The sequence below is a fragment of the Berghia stephanieae genome, chromosome 4 (assembly GCF_034508935.2).
Source record: "Berghia stephanieae isolate SIO BIC M18660-M18661 chromosome 4, UCSD_Bste_1.3, whole genome shotgun sequence".
NCBI lineage: Eukaryota > Metazoa > Mollusca > Gastropoda > Nudibranchia > Aeolidiidae > Berghia > Berghia stephanieae.
Genome location: NC_088363.1, coordinates 66815452 through 66841907, shown reverse-complemented (window position 1 = coordinate 66841907; position 26456 = coordinate 66815452). Strand labels below are relative to the sequence as shown.

Below are 26456 nucleotides of genomic sequence, written 5' to 3'. Positions count from 1 at the left end.
GTAAATTATGATCAACAAATGTAATCCAAATACAAATATGGGTTCAATACATGTTTATTCCTCAATAGTCTAACATGAGAAGAGAAGAACAATGAGCTTGAGCCTACTCCATTGGCTCAAAGAGCACATTTAATATTTAGACAAATAATTAGAGAAAAACAAACCACAAGGCAGAGTGTCCATTAAAATTATCTTGTTCAAACTCCAGGGAGAGTGGATCATAGAATCACACAAAATAAAATAGACTTGTGGATTAGCCACTCATGATAGACTGGATAATGCATTGCCCTTCTATCCACACGATGCCGGTTCGAGTCCTGCTATTGCTAACCTGTTTTTTCCTTGAGCATGAAATAGCCCCATTTGCTAATTTTGCTACACTGCAGTTGCGGATACCTGGATTATCAGTCTCTCTCTCTCTCTCGTGACAGACTTCAAAGAAAAAAATTCATAGTCAAAGAAATTGAAACTAACTTCCCGATATAAATGTACAAGCACAACAGACAGAAAAGCAAACATCAAAATAGTTTTAAATGCTGTCACATGTTTGTATGTTACATACTGAGGAGAGAAATCTAATGGCAAATTTCATTAGGTACATAGGATCATCAAGGAGAGTACAACAAGCAGAGAACAAACATATAATGGCCTGGCACATATATGAAGCTGTGCCATAAGGTCCTTTTGTGACATTCGCCACAAAAATACTCCAATACTTGGTTATTTGGAAAAACCAAGGACAAAATTCGCGTTCATCAGTTTTTATGGGCTCAATTATAAAAAATAAAAACCGACGATCTAGCATCAAAATTATAGTAGTTACAGCTTTTTAAAGTGTTGGAAAAAGTTGATAACCTGTCCACACTTTTTCTTTCAACCTTTGAGTTTGAGAAACTATTTCTACTATTCTTTTGGAGCTATATCACCAGTTTTTGGTTTATTTTACACTATTTAACTGATATAAACTGGTGAAAATGACTTTTTCCTTTCATTTTTGTTCAAAATAACTTAATATTGGAGTATTTTTGCGGCGAATGTCTCAAAATGACCTTTTGAAATGACAGATGATGGAAATTACCATTAAACTGATTTTATAAAATAAGCATCACATTAAACTTACAACACGGTACCAAACTTGTTTAAAAGGAACTTGTTCATAATAGAAATTACAATAAAAGAATAAGTTGGTTTAAATAAGTGCTGATGGTGACAAAAAGTATAAAATGAGGAAAATTTGAACAATTAAACCTCACTCTTAGAGCAATTGGGATGATAAACTATCATTGAAACTATAGCTTCTGGAGATTGGAACATTGCATCTGTTTGTTTCATTACACATCAAGTCTCTCTATGCCGAAAATGAATTTTTTTTAAAGGAGGGACTTCCTCCTCTGACTCCAAGATCACAGATTTCCGCGGATCCGATGAAAACCATCAACACTTTTTAATAAAACCTTTTATTTCACACAAAATAATCATTTGAAAGATGACATACGAGATGAAGAATCTGGATAATGGAATACAGATAACCTAAGCAGTGACTCCTTGATTAAATAATAATTCAAGAATAATTTTTAAAATAAGTTGGAATTCCTAATCACTGCTTTTCATAAATTACAAAATAAAAAATTTCTTTTTTTTTCAATCATGGAAATAATGATACAGAAATTGCTGAACTGCCTGTTCCGAATATAAAAGTAAAACACGAACCCAAAACAATATTACAGCTTCAATGCAAACCAAAATACATAGTCAAACGTAGTCTAAGGAGATACCGCAATGAGAAAAACAATATCAAACGGAAATACCTTACGTCTGGAAAGTCTTTCCAGGAATAATGAAATCAATTAAATGCTCATAAAATCTGTTTAGTTGATAAAAACACATTAAAAAAACACCTTGTGTATTGATAATAATGCCAAACAATTTTAAAGCTTGAAGTAATAGGTATCTATGTAGTGAGAAAAGTATGGCATGAGGGTGAAAGGGAGTCAACAAAAGTTTTATATTACAGAATTAAACCTGCCACTAAATAAATTACACTCGAATACCTCGTTTTGTTTTGTTTTTGAGGGTTTTACGGCGCTTGCAACACATTAAGGTCATATCAGCGCCAGTAAAAAGGAAGAAATGGGATAGTAAAAAGTTATAGAATTCAATGAAGCACCCAAGAAAAGGTAAGACAAAGGAGAATTTGTTCAAATAGGAAACAGATGTAGATTCCAAGAGCACACCATCAAAGTACTTAGTGTGAGATCACCTAAAAGTCTCATTCAGACACAAGCACAGGTCCCCACTAAGAGGAATACACTCAAATGTTAACAAATCAAATATAACATGTAAATAAAACATAATACAGTACATAACAGAGAGATGATTTACAAGGAAAAAAATATCATCTCCCAAAGCAATAACTATACATTCGACTGTTTCTCTCTCAGCCAAGGACTCCGACCAAGGTTAGGACAAAACCAAGCAATCTCACTCCAAGACAAAGACAGAAAGCATGTTGGAAAACAGATATAAGGGGATAGAAGACACAGTATGTACCTCCCTGCCCGCTATGGGAGGTCAGGATCCCCACCCAGCTCGAATACCTCAATATGAAATCTTTCAAGTACCACACTATAAATATAAGCCTTGCCAACTTGCAGAGGATCCCAAATATGAGACATGCGTGAAGATTTAGACATATTTATTTTGGCCAGGAAAGAGCTACAAACTTACAACTTATATACTAAAATTGAGAATCCTTTCACAACTTCATGCTTAATCATTGCATTCCTTAGAACCGTGACATAATTCCACATAAGGAAACATGGGGAAAAAAAAAAGGAAAGAAACTACTACATCGGCAAGCTAAGAAAATGTAGTCAGCTTTCAAAACCCCAAAGAATATGAATAATTAGGCACTATCTCTCATTGTTAGTATTTCGAAAATACACTGAAATTTATTACACCAAAAAGACCAACAAATACCAGTTGTACGAACAGTAGTAATATTTTACAATGCTTTAAATCCTTCAAATCAAAAGGAGAGACATCTTGCTGCACTTAAAATCATTTTGCCTGAAATCTTTCAAACAAGTTCATCTATTTTGAGATGATAGATAGAGAAAAGGAAACTAAGCACATATTGGATCATATAAACCCAGCAATAATCAAAAGAAAACTGTTTAAAAAATAAATAAATAAAGTCAATTATGTTATGAAATGAAGAAAAGAAGGGGGAAAAGACATACAACAATTTTTAAAATAAGATTAATATTTGATAATTAATGTTCTTGATACAGCTTCCATACTTCCGTAACTGTTCAGGGAATGAATCCAGTCATTATAATCTGCCCATTTCAAACGGTCCAATACATCCACGTGCACTAAAATATTTTGCACCATTCACTCCATCACACTGTAAATTATATGCTGCATTCAAACTTGATCCAGTATCACTGTGCAGCTGGCTGGGGAGCCAAACGGCAGACAAAAGCCACACCTTTCAGGAGGATATTACGAGCAAACATAGGACACTGAGGCTTCTGACTCAAATATTCAACAGCAATCCTGAATTCACCAAATAAAACCCTGCAATAAATGAATAAATATTTCAGAAATCAATACTAGGACAGTGCTTCAAAATCAGAATATAAATATCATTTGAGAAGGTAGATTTAGCTCAGTTACAATGGAAATGTTGCCAAAATGCATTTTCAAATCATCCATATCAAGCCAAAAATACCCTCATACTTTTATAGCTCACATCTCTCTCAAAAAGTAGTCTTCAGAGCCATACGGCCCATGGAGTTGGAGTTTATCTTGGTTTCTATGGTGGAAACGGGACAATAGCAATTGCTTGCTATCCTTTGGACAGGACGCTAGTCTATCGCAAGGTACTTTCCGCCAAATCTAACAGTCTCAGTTATCCATTCACTGCTGAGTGGACAGGGGGGGGGAATCAGAAAAAAAACCTTGACTGCACCCGGTGGGATCGATCTCAGTCCCTTTGCGTGTGAAGCGAGTGCTTTACCAACTGAGCTATTGGGACCCCCGATAGCTCACATAACTTAAAAGCCTGCCCCCTTTACAAAATAAAATTTAACTTCATTCAATTTTTTTTTTTGGCTGTTTGTGAATGCTTGCTTGGTTTGTTATTAGAGGTTTAATGGCACTTGCAACACACACGGGTCATTTAAGCGCCAGGAAAAGTAAGACGACAGCCTTAGATTTTAGGGGAAACAGAAGTAGACGATAGAAGAAATGAACCCCTCTATCGAGTCTGAGACAAAAACTGCCACCTGGAACTTTGCCAAAATGAAAATATGGCGGTTGGATACACACTTCTAACCCATTGTATTATTGTCTCAGTTTTCTTTACATGCAGTATATATGCATTTTCAACAAAATTTTTAACCACGCACATACCTGCTGTATGGATTTCTCCTTGATGTATATCTCAGTGACAGGAATCGGTAGTAGATGAAGGGCATTATGAAACTACACTTGCCGCTGTGGAAGAAGTAAAGAACACTGAGATATCATAAATAGAAATTGAAAATACATTGCCATTCTTATCCAGGAGCATGTAAGCTTAACATACTATCCAATGCACAAAATAATACATAAAGAGAGATAACTGTCAAATCAAATATAATCAACCCACCAATGGCTATATGGTTCAAGATATAAAAAATGAGTGCAAGGCTATATTCAGTTGAAAGGAAGACATTAATATAAAATCCATCAGAAAAAAAAAGTGATTCCATAGCTATATATATCTCTATCAAACATTAAAGTACAAGTCTTTGTTGTTTGTTTTTAAGGGTTTTACGGTGCTTCCAACACATTATGGTCATATCAGCGCCAGTAAAAAGGAAGAAAATGGGATAGTAAAAAGTTCTAGAATTACAATTAAAGCACCCAAGAAAGGGGGAATTGGTTCAAATAGGAAACAGACATAGATTCCAATAGCACACTATCAAAGTATTTAGTTTGAGATCACCAAAAAGTCTCATCCAGACACAAGCACAGCTCCTCACTAAGAGAAATACACTCAAATGTTTACACATAATATGATATGTTAACAAAACAATACTGTGCATAACAAAGAGATCATTTACAAGATAAACATATATCATCTCCCAAAACTCTAACTATACATTTGACCGTTTCCCTCCCAGCCAGGGCCAGGACAAAACCCAATAATCTCTTTCCAAGACAAAGACAGAAAGCATATAGGAAAACAGATATAGGGGGATAGAAGACACAGTAAGTACCTCCCACCCAGAAAGAGACGGAGAGCAGTAAACAAAACAAAGAAAAAGAAAATACCATTAATCTATTTCATATCAGATGGTGGCGGCAGTTGAAAGAGCTAATATAAATAATAAGCTCTGAATATCAGTAACCATCAATGACAAAATGACTTACGTTAATATGAGTACAATAATAGCTGGCATCAACAGTATTTCTGTCGAGGCAATGAATCGTAAAATGTTCACTTGCTGTGCTTCCAACTTGCTAATCAGATTACGCACAACCATCATAGAGTTTGGGCCCATTAACTAAAAGAAATCGAAAACATCAAAGGGAATGAAAGCATTCACATATTACACAGAATATTCTTTTTAATATTATGACTTTCAATGTTCATCACAGAGTTTTTCATCTAGAAATTGTTATTTCATAAATAGCAAGCCATCCGTTATTTGTACCCTTTATAAACCTTTGCTCTTTATAATATCTTCCTTTTGAGAAAAGTATTAAAAATTAATCTTTTAAAGAGCAACACTTTGGTGATAAAGTATTGGAATATTAAAGATGAAATGTCATCTAATCTATGACATACAAATCACAAATATGTATATGTTAATAATGGGACCCTTTTTTTTCAGTTTAAAACGAGCGATATTCAGAAGAAATAGCCACACATAACAGACTTCAAATTTTGCATCCATTAAAAATATATTTTAGAATGAATAAATCTTTAAAAAAATAATTACATGTTACATTTATTTTTGCTTGACTATAGGAAGAAAGAGGGTCATATCAGAGTCGATGTTAACATAATAATAATAAACAGCCCTTGTTTAGTGCATGTGCTTCACAGTTTCAATCTAAATAGCACAAACACAAACTTTCAGATATTACTCAAAAGAAGAAAACATTTACATCAAATAAATGTGAAACATTGATTGAAAACTTAAACAAACAGAATACTTACATTAAGGAGTGTTTTTGTGAACGAACTGGCATGAAGCAGAGCAAATAAAAAGACAGGGATGAGTGACACTTCAATAAGGTTAAGGCCATCAACTAATACAAGTATGTTACCTATGTTATTGTTATATTTAGCAATAGAAATAAAAATTTAATAAAGATGTCATATTCCTTTATCCAGCTGATTCATTAAAAAAAATAAATTATTATATTGAGCCTGATTTGGGCATACCGTGATAAAATGTATTTCACTCATGTATTGAAATAAGTACATACCATTGAATGAAACCTGCGACATCACATGATTTCATGCCAAAACTCACAAAAAACTAGAAGCAAAAAGATTGAATAACTTTCTGACGACACATAATATGCTGCCAGTTTTCCAATCGGCATACCGTACTGGACATAGCACAGAAACCTCTCTGTTACGTGTCCGCAGTGACATAATTAATTCTATGGACCAGGGTAAATTTGTGTTGTTGGTGTTGCTGGACCTCAGTGCGGCCTTCTACACAGTCGATCAAAACAAATGAATTGAGCGATTGCAGAAATGTTTTGGAATGAATGGGACTCCTTTGAAATGAATTTTGGCCAACCTTAAAAATAGAACACAGTCCGTTCAAATCGACTCGCAGAATGGTCAAATTATATCAGAACCCCGTCAACTTCATTGTGGTGTCCCTCAGGGCTCTGTTTTGGGACCACTCTTGGCTTCTCTCTATACTGCACCACTGATGCACATCATAGAGTCATTCGGTATTAACTAACATCTATACACCGATAACACGCAACTATATTCCGCTTTTCATCCAGGACAAGAACAGACAATGAAATTAAATATTGAAAATTGTTGCTTAGCAATTAAGACTTGGATATTAGAAAAACTAAAATTAAATGATTCTAAGACAGAACTTTTATTGATTGGCACCAATAAACAAAGGAAAATAATAGATCTTGATAGTATTGACATAGGCGACTCAAATTTGAATACAGAGCAAACTGCAAATATAAGAAATCTTGGCTCATTCTTCGATGCTGATGCTTCATTGCAGAATCACAAAACAAAAAACATGCCAATCTTGCTTTTATCACTTAAGAAATATTGGTAAAATCGACATCTTCTTGATGAGAGCAATACATAAATTATTGCTCATGCTTTGGCAACCAGCAGGTATGCCTACTGTAATTCATTGCTTTTAGGTCCGCCGGCAAAAATGATACAACATTTGCAAAATATTCAAAACAGAGCCAAAATACATTAACAAAATCAAATGACCCTACAAAATAAACACTAAATAATCTCCATTGGTTGCCAGTTAGAGAAAGGATTGTTTATAAAACTTGTAATTAATCAATTCAAATGTCTTTCATTAGAATACGCTATTAATGTTAGTGAGTAATATTATTGTATGTATGTGTGTGTATGTTCGTGTATGAGTGTAAATATATCTGTGTGTGAGTTTGTGTGCATGTGTTTGTTTCTTCATATGTATTCTCAAAATTGTCAAAGAATGAATGTTTGAATGACAATTAAGATTGTAAAGCGCCGCTGAGCACTTATGTGGAAGTTGAGCACTATATAATTAACTTATTATTATTATTATTACTTTCCATTTCCATGAATCACCCACAAAATTCACAAGGCTTTTAGAGAAAGTTGCTAACACTTAAATTTGAGTCTAAATAAAAAGTGAATTTGAGTCCCTAAAGAGAGGTTTACATAATAAGGTTTAAGAAATAAGCCTAGTTAGATAGTATATCAGGGTTGATTCAGCAAGCAAAAATTAACTGTACTTTTACACAAACTCAGTGTTAGACCCCTTTCTGAGCACTGAACTCCAATAAAAATTTGTACTTACTTTTCTTCTAAAAATTATCTGTTGTCACATGTGCCCATAAAAAGTTTGTTAGTTTGCCCAAAGATTCTCGTTTATCTCAAAACATGACAAAGACGATTTTTTACCCTACAGTCAGGCATGGGATATTAAAAAGTGTAATATCAACCTCTTTAAATTTCCCTTTGTTCACTCTTAATAATCTTATTTCTCATGTAGAAAAGACAAAATAAAACAAAGGATACTGGTCATTGGGTATGAGTTGATGAAAATTATACAATAGAGCAAATAATGACTTGAATCTTCCACAAAGAGCCGTTTTAGAAATTCCATGTTAAACTGAACATTAGGGAGTCTTTGATGCATCCGCAATGCACTGGTAGCTGCAGTGGCAATCAAAGCACGCTGGTAAAAACTGTATGGATTTCCTCTGTGGGACAAAAATTAAAAGCAGAAAATTGAATAAATGGCTGAGAGGAAACATTATAACTTGAATACAATGACAAGAAAACAAGGAAGGACAGTCCACATTGCTTCAAGCCATCCATCAATCTACACTTTTTGCTTTAACTGTGAAACTCCCGATCTTAATGCTTTCCCCTCCTTACCAGCCATTTTCAGAATTATCCCCGAATCTTCACACCCACTCAATACATAAAATTGTTCTGCAAAATGAGTTCAGTGTCAAGTTTTTATAAATATAACAACAACTGTTCTTTAAAATTTGTGATGTACAAAAGAAATCAGAATTAGAAAATTGTTGGTTGCATCGGAATGAATGTGACGATTTTCCTATGGTGGAGATGGTTAAACCTATATTAGTAAAAATAGTTTTTCCTCCTTTGAATTCTTTACTCGAGTTCCCTTACATTCTGAACACAATGATCAAAGATTCATATTGAAGAAATTGAGGACCTATAAGAGAGCCCGCTGACATATAAATATTGCAGGGACTAGCACTAGCACAAAATGTCACAATGTGACCCATCACCTTAATGTGGTTTAATCAAAAATATGAAACTTGGGGTGAATTAATGTATTTTTTCTCAATTTGCAGCAAAGTTGTGATAAAAGAGATGGACTTTATGACCAGTCCTCTAAGTGGTTGTTCACGAATTGGCCATCGATGACATATCTGTCGATTATGGACTGATTCAAATCAACCAATTCAGGATGTTAATTTTAATGAATTTGGTCAAATTTACATTGATATAGAAGAACATCATGAACTAATATTATGCGGAGAAGAATAAGACCGCTGTACAAAAATACCACATGTAGAAACAAGTCCAACATCTACCATTGAAATAGTTTTAATAACTTTAGGTAGTTTAAAGATGACTCTCTCATTTCAAATAAGCAATTAACACCCAGGAAATGAGTATAAATCATACAACTCGTCTTGGAGTTTTAAAAAATATCTTTTATCAAGGGGATTTGTGTACCTTGGTAGCCTTGTGGTATGACACATTCAGACCGGTGGATCCTCGGTTTGAGTCCTGTTGTGGATGGTGCTAAGTTGAGTCCTTGGACTCACGTGTAAAAACAAGTATCTGGTCAATAAAAGCACTGTAAAACAGACGTCACGCCTCCTCCTACAATTCAAAATTTGTTGTTGATTTGGGACCTCTTATAAAATGCTTTGATCACGTTTAGTGGATATTGCAAAATATAAAATCTGAATTTTTACTGTAAAAAACAAACAAACATGGACTTGTAATTGTTATTAAATGGGTGCTGTTAACATAACGTCATTCTTCAAAACATACTAACTTCTATAAAACTTACCCAAATATTGGCAATAGAAAGCAAATGGAACATACAATTGTGGCCAAACGGGTCAACCACAAGGTGGTCTCAATCTTATTTGCTGTCAAGTGTGCCTGGAAAAAATGCAAAACAACTAACATTAAATTGGAAGCTATCCATTCTGCCGGTTCATTCAAGAACTCAATGGATTGACTGTGAGATGGCAGATTGAAATGGGTTGTGAGGACAAGTATGCAAGACAATATAATGATGAAACAGAAAATGCTGTGCCCCATTGTAGAGAAGCACTAATGTAAATAAAAATGTATACAATGGCGATATATTGAGTTACAGTAAAGTCGACATTGTTCAGGAATAAAAGGGAACACGAAAATGTCATCTTGCAGCTAACAGCTCCAAATCATGAAAAATTATGAAATATCCTCACGATTTGGTTTCTCTGGATTAAACTACTCAATTTCATTAAATGTTTCTTTGCCATCACATTTCAAACTTCAACCAGAGACATCTGCATTTAGAGCATAAATAAAAGAGTAGAAAGATTTTGTTTCAACTTGACGCAAAGAGTCATGAAAGTGACTTCCAATGATAAATTGAGTTACCGACTGTGATCTTCAATTATTCAGGTGGAAGTTTATGGAGACTGATTTGGTGGTGTTCATATCAGGTCTCACTTATTAAAGTATTGTTTCAGGCGGGTGGTGTCTTTGCTTAGAACTTCTTCCATCTCTTTCCAGTTTTTCAATTGATAGGCTAAGGCCCAGTCGTCAGTGTATGCAAGTTTGAGTGCTTCACAATATCGAAGAAAGTTGGTGCTAAAACTGAACCTTGTGGTACCCCATTTTTAATAATTCTTGTTTTGCTTTTATTTCATCCCAAAATGACATGACCATTGTCTGGTGCCAATCATGGTAGAGAGCAGTTTAAGCGTCTTTCTACAGGGAATCACCTTTGAAAGCTCTAACATCAGTCCGCCTGTCCAGTGTTGTAAGCTGCAGATAAGTCCATTAGGACTGCACCAGTCTTCTTTTTGTTCACAAAGCCTTTCTTCAATGTATAAGGTCAGTGCAAGGGCCTGTTCATTTGTGCTTCTTTGTGGTCTAAAGCCCACTTGTTCTGGTGGTACGCAGGGATTTACATATGTGGTGATTTGCCATAGTTCGATTCTTTCCAGGAGCTTGTATAAGCAACAAAGTAGAGATATTGGCCAGTAGCTGGATGGTTCAGTCATTGGTTTGCCTGGTTTTAATATGGCGATTTCTTTGGCATGCTTCCAAATTTGTGGTCATAGTATTTGCCAGCCAGCTTATTGTTTCTGGTCCAAAGTTAGTGATCATGTCAGTGTATATTTAATCAATGCCAGTAGCTTTGCCATTTTTTATTTTCTTTATTGCTCCTTTCATTTCATTAATCATTATGGGGACACTTAAAAATATGTTATGGTCAGGCAAAGTTTTCAGGGTCTTTTGATATTCTTTTCTTATTTCTCTTTCAAATTGATGATTTGGGATGTGTTATCCCCGTTGTTTAATTTCTTTTCAAAGTCTGTAACTCAATACTACCCCCAAACCCCAATCCTAAATACCTCGGCATTGCATTATACAGACAGCTAAATTACCGCAAACACATTGAGGGAACTGCAAATAAAATCCCAAAAAGAAACAGCCTGGTGAGAAAACTCGCAAATACCGCCTGGGAAGCCTCACCACAGCTACTGAGAACGTCTGCTTTGGCACTGTGCTACAATGTGGGAGAATACTGTTAAACCGAATTGACATCCGATTAAGAGAGTCAATGAGAATAATAACAGGATGTCTTAAGTCAACTCCAACTCAGTGGCATTGCACCGCCAAGTCTTAGACAAGACGCTAATCAAAGGATGCATGCAAAAAGAGATGAAGCCACAGAAAACACCCCTATAAAAATAATCATAAAGGGAGCACATTCGACAACAAGACTCAAACCGAGATGAGCTTTCCAACTAACAAAAATGGTGTGGAAGAGAACTGGAGAGAAATGTGGAACAGGGAAACATCAAGAGGAGGAAACATCATAAAAGATCCCACCAAAAGAATGACTGCATTCCACAATGCCATGAAGTACTGGGATTCCTCAAATCGCCTTTTAACAGGACATGACGGAACAGCATCAAATATGTGCAGATGAAAACTTGGGAACAGTGATGCCTACCAGAAATATCAGGCAGTTCCAGAGACCAGCAATCACATTGTCCTCCACTGTCGAGAAACTAAACTTGAAGGTGGCTATGAAACAGTTTTTAGGGCAGAGGAAGACTTTCGAAGCTGGTTTGACGAAATGAATTTGGAGGTGTAGCCATACGCTGCTACTATTAATGGGAAATGAAGATCGTTGGACTAAATTATACAAATGTTTTATTGTATATTATTGATCATTACACTTACCATTACAGAACTACTTTGCTGCTGGCTTTGGGAAGAGTTCTGTGATCCACTTTGCTCACTTGCATTGTTGCTGGTATTGCTTGCACTATTACTGTCATCAGCCATGATGAATCTGAGAAAGAATGACAGGTTGATATTGACCTGAGCTTTCAAGAATTCACTATTGAGCTATACCAGAAACTGGATCCTTAAAGCACAAAGCAAATATTGTCATAGATGACTCCTTTATCTTAAATCTGGTTCTAATTTTCCAAGCAATACTTCGACCAGTTGTGATAGTATAGTCAAAACCATTTGATGTAATCAATTTTAATGATTTACGCAGGTGTGCAACTCTAACCGTGTGCAGTAAAATTATTATTTTAGCTTTTATATTAAAGCCCAAACCCTCCCCTACCCTTGTGACCCAGTCAGGTGGATGGGACTTGAAAAAACATAAATCATGATACCTTATTTGTGTCTCTATGACCAACGGTTCCAGAGTTATTTATACTTTTTTGTTGAAAATTTTAGCCAATTTTATAGAGAATCTGTGATTTCACTGCTTCCTCAAAACCAGCATCTCATGGTGCTCAGGAAAGTTTGGGTTTTGCAGTGAACCTCTTATTGTTTCAGTAATTTTGATTCAATCAAAAAATAAATGGCAAGCGTTATCATTTTAAGGGTCAGAAAATAAGCTTTATTTTTACTTCATTAGCTTTCTGAGAAATACAATCAGGAATTAAGAATGAAATACACCGTTGCCGTTAGGAAAGCTTGTTTTGTGCCCTTTAAACTTTAAATTTAAAATGATAATAAAATTAGCCATATATGTTCTCTAATAACGCCACGGTGACCAAAACAGTCAAGGGCTAAAAATAAAGTTTTAAAAAACGAGTTTCACCTTACAGTAAGCCTATTGGCGGCCACTGGACTGGAGTTATCAAAATCAAAGTACCAAAAAAAGCCTAGATAGTAATTAGTAACGATTTAAATACCGAGTTAGGGTTAGGGTTAGATTTAGAGTTCTTTGCTACCATTGTAAGCAGGGTACAAGGAGAGATCTTTGAAAAATGAAAGACCCATGCAAAGGTAAGAGCGTTTTTTTAAAAGACATGATATTTAGGCTTGGTCCTTGGTTTGCCGGTAGAGACAATTCTATTAGTGCCTTGAACTTGTAGCGGTCATTAAGAAGACTGGACATAGTCTTAGTCTAAGATAGGCAAGGACTAAGGTCAAGGTAGAAAGTACAATGTGGTACTTAACAAGCACCGAGGTCCCCTAATATGTAGGTCAACTTTTTTTTTCCCCAAGTTTACTAAATTGGAATTTTAAAAGTTTGTTTTCAGTGCATGATGTTGTAGGGAATGTGGCCTATTGCACTTTATTTTTATTTTGCAATTTAGTAGGTACTTAAATGAGGGGTTAATCTGTGTCACAGTTCTCCCATTCATCATTCACCTGCATGACCGCTAGTTATAGTTTGTGAGCTGCAGGCTAAAACCATGGCTTGGTCAATTTGAGATATCTGGTGTTTATTTACAGAATGTGATCAATTAAACACCAACAATAAAGAGCAGTGAATGCTCTATCATTTGGTATAGATCCTGTTTTCATATCTAAATTCATTTAGATATTGTAATGGAGAGGGAGAGATAGCTAAATTTTAGTGAGCAAGAAAATTAAGCCGTGTTTTGTTATTCAAGAAAAAATTCCCTTGAGACATTAAAAGAACTATATTCAACAATTTTCCTTTCTAACTATCAAAACTGCCTCCAGATTCTCTTTGAGTATTCCATAAATCCATAATCATTTCAAAGTCTAGCAAAGTAATGCCATTTCAGCTTGGACTGCTGTGGTCAGCGCCGTTCATTGTCTCCTAGCTTAGTGACGTCACAGTGTTTCAGGGGAATCCCCTTTCATTTTTTTCAGTCAGCTGGAGCCCAGTTTCAGGCTGATTTTTATTGTAATTTTTGGGGTGTTTTTAAGGTATTAAAAATTGAAAAAATTGATTAACTCTGCTTCTATATACTTAGGGTAATTTTGTAGTAGGCACTTTAGTAAGCTCAGCAGCAGTGGAAGTCAAATTGTGAACCCCCTAGCCCCCACTAGACTGTTATGACAGGAAATTGCCGTATGTGTTTATGGGGTAGGGAGGCGCAGTAAGATGCATAACTTTGTATGAGAGGAATATCGCAGATCTTTTGTTTTTGTTATCAATTTTTTTGTCTTGCATTTTATTTTAGTGGTGCCGAATAATGAGAAATGCCCTAGCAGTTTTAGGAGCTATGTGGAGCGAAAAGTTGGTCATTTTAAAATGCATTTATTTTTAAATTTCCAGCGTAGGTTTAAAAGAATATTAAAAAACGCTAAATTTCAGGGTTATTTTATCAGTGGTATTCACATATTTGTTAAGGTCCGTATAATTTCAGCTTATGGTAGGAAGTTCTATTCATTAGATTTTTACAGCCCACACCGTGAGAGAGAGAGAGAGAGAGAGAGAGAGAGAGAGAGAGAGAGAGAGAGAGAGAGAGGGGGGGATAGTTATATGAATTGTCAGTCCAAATCATATATTAATTTTTTAGTCTATAACATTTTGTGAGACGTAAGTATTGCTTTCATCCTTAGTGAAAATCGCTGCACCGAAAGATACTTACCTATACCTACCTACCTGGATACCTCTGTATAGAGCTTTTAGACTTGGTGTAGTCTCCTTCGCTCCTCCTCATCTATTAATGATTGGACCAATTTTTATAATTGAACTTGTTTCCTAGGGTGTTGCTTATCTCCAACTCTGCTTTGAATTTATTCAAATTTTTTGCTGATACTGTGGTTTCTTGCAGTTTATTCCAGTTATTTACAATTCTAGATGAAAAAAAGTTCCTTCTTTCATTTGTTTTAAAACGTTCTTTTTTTTCAGTTTCTTGCTGTTTCCTCGTGTCTGAATGTTCTTGTTTGGTTTAAGGAATCCTGCCTCTACCCTGTCTATTCCCTTTACTATTTTATATGTTTGGATCCTATCTCCCCTTCTTCTATACTTGATTCAAGCAGCGTCCTAGTCCTATTGTTGAGTTTCTGAATGCTAAAGATTCTTCATCCGTTGAAATCCATGGTCCATACCATAATGAAGCGTATTTATGGTGACGTTTTTGTTGATTATAGCAACGCAAATAATCATATTGAAGTAGTACACATGATTCTGGCAAGTCGGCATGTTAGACAAGAAGTTGGAATTTCAATGGAAAGGGTGCACCATAATAGTGAGGAGTGAGAGTGCTCACCTACCAATACCAACTGAGCTATTGGGATCCCCAAAGAAACATAAATAATATAGGCTTCAATGATAATAAACCGATTTGGCAATTTTATCTATTTTTATCAAAGTACATAATAACCAGAGGTGTCAAAGTAAAGATGGGGCTATGGTAGGAGGAAAATGTTTGATTTCTGAACTTCTAAAGTCTAAGTCTAAGAGTGAGTAAGACTAGGGACTTAGATAAAATTTTCAAAATTGCAGGATCTTTTCAAAATCTATCTCATAAGATCAAGCTCAGCATGACAATTCCAATGGTACCAGTTTCATGAAAATCGGATAAATAGTTAAAAAGTTATGTAGCAATAACTAGGTGAAAAATGCGCCTTATATTCCTTTGTAATTTATTCTTGAACTTTGTGACCAAGAAACGGTTGATTTCGCACTCAAATGTCAATAACTTTTATAAGGTTAAAGTTCACTCATTTATTTTTTCGCAGACAACTTCAGAAAAGTAGTGAGCTTAAAAACAATGGACATTAATTATTTTTGGACACCTCTTCGTAACAAAAAAAGCAGATTACATAACATTACATAACACACTCCAACGTCAAAGAAATTGGATTCACGATAACTTTGTCCCTATTTATGCTACACTGATAAAATTGGTATCAAATTAAATGTCTAAAAGAGAAGCATAATCTACCGAGGATAAATTTTAAGTTTCATTGAAAGAACAGAAGTTCAAATACTCAAAGTAGTAGAAAAAAATTGCTATATATAACGCAAAACAATGCCATTCAAAATACTGAAAATATCGTCATTTTGTAATCTTAAGCACACTACCCAAGCAGGTATAATATAAGAATATCAAGATAAATTCTATGTCTGCAAATAAAAGATAGTTTATAGGTTCTCCTTTCAGTTTCTGTGATATAGTGTATTATATTGGCTTTGATTGATCGTTAGACAATGTCTGGAGTTCGAATCCATCTGATAAACACCTTCACCCTGGCAACTAGCTTTTTACACAAATCTAAAGAATAATTCAGAAGCCCCCTTAGTGCCACATGTGGCTGTCTATGTCCAAATATATTGGTACTCTACAGCACCATTGATTAAGAAAGTCAAGCAATGGTGAGGGTGATCATAGACTAAATGGGTGACAACAATTACAAAACGTGCTCTGCGTGTCCTTGGATGAGGTCCATACACTTCTGTAAATAAGAGCCTGGCCATAGGCAGCATGCAATAGACTTTATAAAAGTGTTTGAGCAAAACGTATGCCTAACAGATGACGTATGCTGTATAAGATAAGAATAAGGGTTGATATAGCCTGTTGAGGGGAAAAAGCGGAACGTATAGCACATCAAGTAAAGTGAATTCATGGAAATGTGCTATATAGTTGTGTAAAATACAAAAAATGTATTTCAATCTCCGTTTTTTTTTAAAATTTCTAATAGTATTTTTTTCATATTTATATATATTTTATGTGTATTGTATTATTCATCAGAAGACAAGGGCATCGTTAACTATGACAAATTAAATTGTGGGCCATCATTTGTACAAAGTTACATAGCATTATCAAAATCTTTATTATCATCATCATTATTTGTTAATTTATTATTATTATTAGTACTGTTATTATCATCATCACTTTGACAAATATTGCTTTTACTTTAATGTATAATCATGGAAATTAGTCCTCAATATTAAGGTCAAAGTTTTGTTCTGCTAAAAAAAGACATCAATTATGGATCCACTAAACAGTTTGTCAAACTCTTCCTCTGTGTGTGTGATAATTTTAAAGTTAAGCCAGGAGAGAGAGAGAGAGAGAGAGAGAGAGAGAGAGAGAGAGAGAGAGAGGAGAGAGAGAGAGAGAGGAGAGAGAGAGAGAAGAGAGAGAGAGAGAAGGAATGAGGGAGGAAGGAGGTGGAGTTGGAGGGAGAACAAGAGAAAAAGACTGACTGAAGGAGGAAGAACAGTGGAGAAAGACGGAGGTGGTGAATTAGATTGGGGGGGGGGGGGGGGGGGAGAGAGAGAGTAGGTAAGAGAGGGGAATAGAGACGGAGAAGAAAGAGGAGATGAGTGTGAAGGGAGGGGAAAGAGGAATGGAGAAGAGAAAATAAAAGTGAAAGGGAAATGAGATAGCCAGAAGGAAGGAAAGGAGGAGGACTGGAAGAGAGAGAGCAGAAGAGAAGGAAGGGAGAGAGAGAGAGAGAGGAAGATGGATGAGAGAGAGAGAGAGAGAGAGAGAGAGAGAGAAGAGAGAGAGAGAGAGAGAGGAAGAGAGAGAGAGAGAGAGAAGAGAGAGGAGAGGAGAGGAGAGAGAGAGAGAGGACTGGGGGCTATTTATAGAAATAAATTACAAAGAGAAAGAGAGATTTTATCCATTTCCGGTAATGGATCTACTTTCGATTTCGGGTAAAAGCTCCCGTAAATTCAAAATGGCTGCTGCTGAAATAAGGGTACCCGCTTTAACGCATCTCAAAAGCAACTTTACGCATCGAGTTAAGACCTGAATTGGGTCTTATTTAAAGATTAAGATGCAAACCTAGTTGTACTAATAAAAATCTCATATGTACTCGTTTTTAGCTCTTAGTAAATGGCCGCTACTTTTTACCTATTTTTTACATAACAAAAAGAGAGAGAAAACTTGTTTGGAATTCAACGAAAATGATACCACTCAATAAATAAATTCATCCTGCACAAAATGAGACCTAAAATATCAAAATTGATGCACAAATGAAAGAGCAATCTAATTTTTACTGGAGGTCACAAAAAAGCAGCCTCAAAATCTGGTTGCAAGATTGACGCGATAACTGAGGCTATCGGGTAAGCGCTGAATCGGGAGATATCGAAGTGCCTAGTAAGACTCACGGTCTCCTCGTCGTTCCTGTTACAGTATTCTACTCACCTAGTGGCACTAGTTAAGGTTGCAAGGCAAGGGAGAGAGAGAAAAAGAAATTTGTATCTTTCTCAATTAATGAAATGAAAGTACAATTAGGGAAGGTTTTATTTTTTGTGCTTCGTCATAAATTTTACATCCACACTCATCATTCGACGAATGACAATCAATATTATACTCGTGTATGCATTATTTGTTAGAATTCGAATATGAAAATAAACAGGAAACTCGTGGTTGATACCTTAGCCATAAGGTTGAAAAATAATGTACTCGAATATGGTAGTCAAAGAATTTATTAAACTTAAACATCTTTTGAAACTCCTGAGTCTGAAGTTCATTCTACTTTCAATTTCACAACATATATGCCAGTTTGTAACTTTGATACTAAGTTGCATTTTTAAAGGAATTCACAAATCCATAAAATAATCCATAATTTTAAAATATAATCATATTGTGGCTGTTTTGCGTCACAATTTTTTGAGACAATGGGAGAGAAACAAAAATATATTTATTGTAATATATCTAGCAGTCATGCATCTAAATCTAAGTTAATCTTCACACTGTACGATTTTCCTTATTTGCTTAAACTCAGTTGAAATTAAATGAGAAACTTTCTGGCATTTCTGACTTGCGATTGAGATGAAAACAAACGTAGAAGATCGAGCAATTTGACTTTTATAATTATAACTGTAAGTGCAATTGTGTGAGTATTTATTGGACCACCGGCACTCATGCCAAGTTGTCTTATCATGAACAAACAAGGTGTGCTCTAGACTCGAGGGATGCTCACTCACGGCCACGACGCACGGGTCCCCGGCGAGGCCAGGGCCAAGACTTTTTAAACTTTAAACAAAAAATGTTGTGTACAATTTCAATTATAAATGCTCTATACTATAGGTTGTAAGATCGGAAGAAACTTCAATAACAAATACACTTTAAAAATAAAGTTAGGTGAAGAGGACCTACAAGAATCTCTGCTGAAAACACTTCATAAGTAAGGGAGTAATATTAGGCAGGTGTAACTTTATTCAGTTGACAAAATTACTTTTAGGGTAACAACTGCAAAATAACAATAAATAACAAAATGTTACTAAAGCTCGCAACACAACATATTAACAATGTATAACACTACATAGCTCCCGCCAGAGCTTTTGTTCATTTGTCATAAATCCAGCCGATCAGGGGGTTTGGATAATCGTCCCCTTTCAGTGCGTTTGGATTCGGTCTGCAACGTTTCCTCATCAGGAAAGATCATACGTTTCTCCTGGTTGGTTGCACCCGTTTTACTCTCTCTCGTGTTCTGTGCTTTCTTCGGTCTTCCCGTTCGTGGTGGTTCATGTACCTGAACAGGTTGATCAATGTCACAGTGTGCGGGTTTTAGTCTGTCGATTGAGACTGAGTCTTCTTTGTTTCCTACTTGTAGTTTGAAAACTTTGTCACCGGTTTCTAGAACTCTATACGGTCCTGTGTACGGAGCCTGGAGTGGTCTTTGATGTCCATCATGACGTATGAACACGTATTTAGCTTTGCTGATGTCCCGTGGTACGAAGCTTGTTGCTTTTTTATGCGTGGACGGAGGAACTGGACGAAGTTGACTCACTTTCTCACGGAGGTTTTTCAACATTTCGGGAGTATTGGTGTTGGGATCCGGACCAGGAACAAAGTCTCCAGGTACTGTAATAGGTGCCCCATATACGAGTTCTGCCGACGAGGTATCGAGGTCTTCTTTTGGGGCGGTACGTATACCTAACATCACCCAGGGAAGTTGATCAATCCAGTTTGGTCCTTCTAGTTTCGCTCGAATGGCTTCCTTCATGCGGCGGTGGAAACGTTCAACCAATCCATTTGCTTGGGGATGGTAAGCTGTTGTTTGTTTGATTTGAGTACCAAGGAGTGTGCACACGTTTGACCACAACTGTGAAGTGAACTGTGGTCCTCGGTCTGATGAAATGTTCTCTGGTACTCCGAATCTAGCAACCCAGTGTGCGATGAATGCTCGTGCTATTTCTTCTGTGTCAGTACTGGTAATGGGTATTGCTTCAGGCCATCTGGTAAATCTGTCCACCATCGTAAGCAGATATGTATAACCACGTGAGGGGGGCAGTGGTCCAACCAAATCGATGTTGACATGGCTGAAACGTCCGCTGGGTTTTTCATATTCTCCCAGGGGCGCCCTCGTGTGTCTGTGTACTTTTGCCCTTTGGCATGATGTGCAGGTCTTTGCCCATGCATTGATCTGTTTGGTCATTCCCTTCCATACCATTTTCTGTGAAATTAGTCGGCGGGTAGCTCTGATTCCTGGATGTGAAAGACCATGGATGGCGTCGAACATCTTTCGTTGCCATGATTTGGGAACCACTGGCCGTGCTCTTCCGGTCGATATATCACAGAGAACTGTAGTGCCATTAGTCCCGTAAGAAATGTCTTTCAGTTGCAGGGATGTTTCTGAGGTGCGTAGTGATTGGATCTCCTCATCATTCAATTGAGCTGTTGCCATGGCCTCATAATCTATTCCCTCAGAAATCGCACTGAGACCGAAGTCGTCTGAGGTGTCGTGTTCTACTGTTGTTCTTGACAACGCATCAGCTACTGGATTGTCTTTTCCTGATATGTGTTGGATATCAGTTGAGAATTCTGAGATGGCAGATAGTTGTCGTTGTTGGCGTGCGGACCATGGTTCTGAAACCTTGTTCATTGCAAATGTTAGTGGTTTATGATCCGTGAAAATGGTGAATATTCGTCCTTCCAAGAAGTAACGGAAATGCCGAACGCCACAGTGGACAGCCAGGAGCTCCCGATCAAAAGCGCTGTATTTCTGTTCCGGAGGACGAAGCTGGCGGCTGAAAAAGGCGAGAGGTTTCCATTGGCCGTCAATGTTTTGTTCTAGTACTCCCCCCATCGCTATATCAGAAGCGTCTACTGTCAGTGAAGTAGGAGCTGATGTCTGCGGGTGGGACAACATAGTTGCTTGGGCCAAGGCTTCTTTTGTTGACTTGAAAGCGTGTTGTAGGGTATTTGTCCATTGAAGGGGTGCAGATTTTTTTGTTTGACCAGCCAATGCCTTGTAAAGTGGTTGCATTAGTTGAGCTGCTGCTGGCACGAAACGGTGGTAGAAATTGACCATGCCAACAAATTCCTGTAGGCCTGATGTTGTTGTAGGGGTGGGGAATGAGCGAATTGCCTCCACTTTCGCTGGAAGAGGAGTTGCTCCGTGACAACTGATCCTGTGTCCAAGGAAATCAATCTCTTTCACCCCGAAAATGCACTTGTCTGAATTCACCACTAATCCATATTTCTCTAGCCTATCAAAAAGGGCATTCAAGTGTTTTTTGTGTTCTTCTGCATTTTTGCTAGCTATGAGGATGTCATCAAGGTAAACAAATGTGAAGTCCAAACCCTGACAAACTGTGTCCATCAGTCTCTGGAAAGTCTGTGCAGCGTTTTTTAACCCAAAGGGCATCCGGAGGAATTCATAGAGGCCAAATGGGGTTATGATTGCTGTCTTGGAGATGTCCTGCTCGTGGACTGGGATCTGATGGTAACCGCGAATGAGGTCGACTTTTGAGAAGATTTTGCAACCTGATAGTCTTGCTGAGAGGTCTTGTATGTGAGGAATCGGGTAGCGATCTGGAGTAGTAGAACCGTTTAACCTGCGGTAGTCTCCACATGGTCTCCAACCTCCGTTGGGTTTAGGTGCCACATGTAGAGGCGATGCCCACGGACTGTTGGAACGACGTACGATTCCTAGAGCCTCCATGTTGTCAAACTCCGATTTTGCTACTGCTAGTTTGTCTGGTGCCAGACGACGTGCTTTTGAGTGTACCGGAGGGCCCGTTGTGGTTATATGGTGTTCCACAGAATGCTTTGTTGTGGGACATGAAAACGTGGGCGAAGTGAGTGCTGGCCGTGTAGATAACAGTTGAGTGAACTGATTCTCATCGTCAGTTGTGATGATTGAGATGTGTGGGGCTGTATGCTGTGAAGTCATGAGTGAGACTGAAGCATAGGTGCCGCTGTGCATTAGGCGATTGCCCTTCAGATCGACGAGTAGTGAATGAGCCCGAAGGAAATCTGCCCCCAAAATTGGTCTGTTGACGGCTGCCAGTGTAAATGTCCATTCATACTGGTGTGATCCTATGTGTAAGGACAGTTTACGTTGTCCATATGATTTGATGAGTGTACCATTGGCGGCTGCTAACGGGAACCCGTGTTGTCCGCGGCGAAGGTCGTTTGTTGAAGCCGGTAACACACTGATCTCAGCTCCTGTATCGATCAGAAAGTTGCGGCCAGATTGTTTATCATATGCAAACAGAAGGTTGTCCTTGGAGCCGGCCACCATATTGCTTATAGGTGGCCGGCTGTCCAGTTTTCCGAAAATTTGCAAGGAGTGGTGCATTTTGTAGCCTGTTTGCCGAATTTTTGGTGGTACCAACACAAATCCGGGTCAGGTGTCTTACTGTGTTGATGGCGTGGTCCATCTCGTTTGTTGTGTTTGCCTCCTTTCATTGTTGCATTAATGGTAGCTCCGGTGGACATAAAGTGTTTGTCTGCCGCTTTGGCCAGGTCCCGGAGGGTCGGATAATCCTGTTGAGTTACCAAGGATTGGACTTCTGCTGGTAGTTGGCGTAGAAAAACTTCCTTAAAAAGGAATCCTGGTTCTTGTCCTGGAGGGACTATGGCAAGCATTTTGTCCAATAGTTCGCTTGGTTTGGAATCACCCAGACCACCAATGTCTAAGATGCGAGATGCGGCTTCTCTTTCAGAAAGTTTGTAATTGTCTATGAGTCTTTGTTTGAGGGTTTCATATTTGTTAGTGCTTGGTGGGTTGGTCAGGATGTCGAGAACTCTGGTGGCAGTGTCTTGGTCGAGGGATGCTGTGACATAACTGTATTTAGTTACGTCAGCTGTGATTCCTTTAATTGTGAATTGTGCCTCGGCCTGAACGAACCAAATTTGAGCTCTTTGTGGCCAAAAGGTTGGTAGTTTGATGGACACTGCGTTGGCTTCATGGGTATCCTGATTGGTTGGCATGTTGAAGGAAGGGTGTGTTCAATCCTGACGTCGGGGTCACCACTGTAACTTTATTCAGTTGACAAAATTACTTTTAGGGTAACAACTGCAAAATAACAATAAATAACAAAATGTTACTAAAGCTCGCAACACAACATATTAACAATGTATAACACTACACAGGTCTGCTTTTTTCTTGGCTTTGGCCTTGGCAATACAATTTTCAATAACATATCATAAACTGAAGACAGCTTTGAATCATTGTTTTGTACACAGCTGAGTGTCTTCCAATGTCTTGATGTCTTTTACTTTTATATTTGTAATCGAAACACTTATCTTTGGCTCTAACATCATGGGTCTCAATGATTTACGCACCCTTTTGGAAGGGTGTTTTGCAATGGAAATGTGCATGTTTTCATTGTATTATTCATCCTAACTACCTTTAGATCAATCAATGATGAAAAACCTGACTAGTGACCCTGATATTATATATTTGCAATATATCATCAGATTTCAGACATGGATAGTGAATATCAGAGAGATGGACGTCTCATGGATATTATAGATGAAAAATGGCGAGCTGATCAACTGCCCAGTGAAGATATCCAGGTTTGTGGTTCATTTTCAATAAGGGTTCGTTAAGGACCTGACTAAGGGTTAGCATACAATGACTTTTTTTTTTGGTCTCTCCGTCCAGCATGCGGGTAGCTGTATTAAGGGTGTGCAATAAAATCTTGCACTCAATCAAATTGCAGAACACAGTATAGCAGACAGGCAGTTACGTCAATGAAAAACAGCCTGTGATAGAAAACATAAATGTTATGGAAGATGGCCTTGCAAAACTTCATCAAAACATGGATCCTTCAAAGGCTAGTGGACCAGACAACATCCAAGCAAGAGTTTTGAAAGAGCTTCCACCCTGCCTCCGTTTGATTTTTCTCTTGTCTTGAATAGTGGTGTCACTTGAGCCTCTTTCCAATCAGATGGAAATATACCAGAATCATGTAATTTTTGATACAGTATAGCTAATGGTTCAGAGAATTTGTATGATAATGAGTGCAGAAGTGTGGGTGAAACATATCAGGACCGGGTGATTTGTTCTGGTTGAGATTGTCTAGCATGGCTCAGTGGTACGGTCTTCACTTCCTACCCAAAAGGTACCGAGTTCAATCACCCGCCGCTGCGCTGTGTGTCCTTGAGCAAGTCACCTCGCCCTAGCTCACTTTGCGGCGCTGCTCTGCGGCTGATGCCAGGGTTATTCCAGTCTTCCCTTGGAATCGACCCTAAAGAGAAATTTCCCCTTGGGGATGTATAAAGGGAATTTTATTTTTATTTATTTTTTCACAGTCTTAAAGTAATTTCAATATCTGCCAATGCACTCCTAAAGGATTTATTTTCATATGTAGATACATTACCGTGATCTTCAATCGTAAAAACATTGCGAAGAATCGTTAAGCACAATAGCTTTTTCAATATTTGATGTGAAGAAACCCTTGAATGCAATACATATGATTTGTTCTTTATCTTACAGGTACCCATTACCATTCGACCCGAGCCTGACCAAGACAATGGCCCCACGTCTGAATCTCTACAAGAACAAGAACAAAAATGGGTTGATTTAGCCCTATCATCTCTCAATAATGCTCCACCCACATCAACACAAAGTTAATCCTCACGTTTCCCCTCATTGGATTATAGTCGTTTTTAAAAAAGAATATCGCATGATTATGTTATTGAAATAAATGTGTACAAAGTATAATTTTATATTCACCCCTTTTAATGATTCTTTCTATGAAGAGACTTGTTTGGAATTACAGTTGAAACCAGTTAAACTGGAAACGGTAGTAGTGATGACGATGTGGTGCCGGTGGTTGTATCTGTAGTTGTAGTGGTTGTAGTAGTGTAGTTCAGATGATGTGGTAGTCGTAGGGTGGTGGTGGTTGTTAATGTTAGTGATGATGATGTAGTAGTGGAGTACTAAGTAGTGATGATGTGTTGCTGGTGGTTGTAGTAGTAGTGGTAGTGATGCTGTGGTGATGGTGGTTGTAGCAGTAATGGCATTGATGATGATGTGGTTGTTGGGAGTGGGGTTGTTTTCTTAGGGTTTTATTTCGCTTGCAACATATTTAGGTCATATCAGCGCCAGTAACAATGAAGAAAATGGGATAGTAAAAAGTTCTAGAATTACAATTAAAGCATTCAAGAATGAGGCAGACAAAGGAGAATCGGTTCAAATAGGATAGAGATGTAGATTCCAAGAGCACACTATCTGTGTACTTAGTTTTAGATCGCTAAATGTCTCATCCAGACATAAGCACAGGTCCCCGCTGAGAGGAACACTCTCAAATGTTTTACAAATCATATATAATATAAAGAAAGCATAATACAGTGCATAACAGAGAGATGATTTACAATGAAAAAAATATCATCTCCGAAAACTAACTATACATTCAACTGTTTCCCTCTCAGCCAGGGCATCTGGCCAGGACCAGGACAAAACCAAGTAATCTCATTCCAAGACAAAGACAGAAAGCATGTTGGAAAACAGATATAAGGGGATAGAAGACGCAGGATGTACCCCCCTGCCCACTATGGGAGGTCAGGAACCCCACCCAGGACTATACATTTGACTGCTTCCCTCCCAGCCAGGGCCAGGACAAAACCAAGTAATCTTATACCAAGACAAAGACAGAAAGCATGTTGGAAAACAGATGTAGAAGGATAGAAGATACAGTATGTACCTCCCTGCCCACTATGGGAGGTCAGGAACCCCACCCAGTGAGGGGAGGGGGTACCCTTGGAACAATTTGGCCTCATCGGAAGTTGTCCGTAACCCGGAATTTTTTGCTCCAGACCGGACCTCATGAAAAATTCTTTTTTTTCACTCACTTGGCTTAGTAATTTTCAATTTTACTGGCTTTTAATGAAAGTAAAAGCTTAAAACTTGAACTTTTATAAAGTGCAACATCCACTAAACATGCTCAAAGTACTCAAAGCACTTTACAGAGGGTCTGTGACCAACAGCAACACGTAACATGTAGAATGAGACATGACGCCTGTTA

The 26456-nt window shown here is 37.5% G+C and overlaps 2 protein-coding genes across 6 annotated transcripts; one reads left to right on the top strand and one right to left on the bottom strand.

The window, feature by feature from the left end:
- Window positions 1-38: 38 nt before the first annotated feature.
- Window positions 39-18575, bottom strand: LOC144971070 (transmembrane protein 33-like). Its single transcript, XM_078911411.1, has 8 exons — window positions 18394-18575; window positions 12245-12356; window positions 9840-9934; window positions 8297-8481; window positions 6218-6285; window positions 5425-5558; window positions 4420-4503; window positions 39-3582 (listed from the first exon to the last, which is right to left on the bottom strand). Exons 2-8 carry the CDS (start codon window positions 12347-12349, stop codon window positions 3447-3449), a joined length of 807 nt encoding a protein of 268 aa, XP_078767537.1. The 5' UTR covers window positions 12350-12356; window positions 18394-18575; the 3' UTR covers window positions 39-3446.
- On the top strand, window positions 17909-25153 carry LOC144971071 (anaphase-promoting complex subunit 13-like). 5 transcript variants are annotated; one of them, XM_078911412.1, is made up of 3 exons: window positions 17909-17944; window positions 23905-24003; window positions 24926-25153. In XM_078911412.1, the coding sequence occupies exons 1-3, from the start codon at window positions 17924-17926 to the stop codon at window positions 25061-25063; spliced, it is 258 nt and encodes an 85-aa protein (XP_078767538.1). In that variant the 5' UTR covers window positions 17909-17923; the 3' UTR covers window positions 25064-25153. The 5 variants fall into 5 exon arrangements, with proteins under 5 accessions (XP_078767538.1, XP_078767539.1, XP_078767541.1 ...); XM_078911413.1 differs by lacking the exon at window positions 17909-17944 and adding an exon at window positions 18718-18752; XM_078911415.1 differs by lacking the exon at window positions 17909-17944 and adding an exon at window positions 18919-19073.
- Window positions 25154-26456: the final 1303 nt, after the last annotated feature.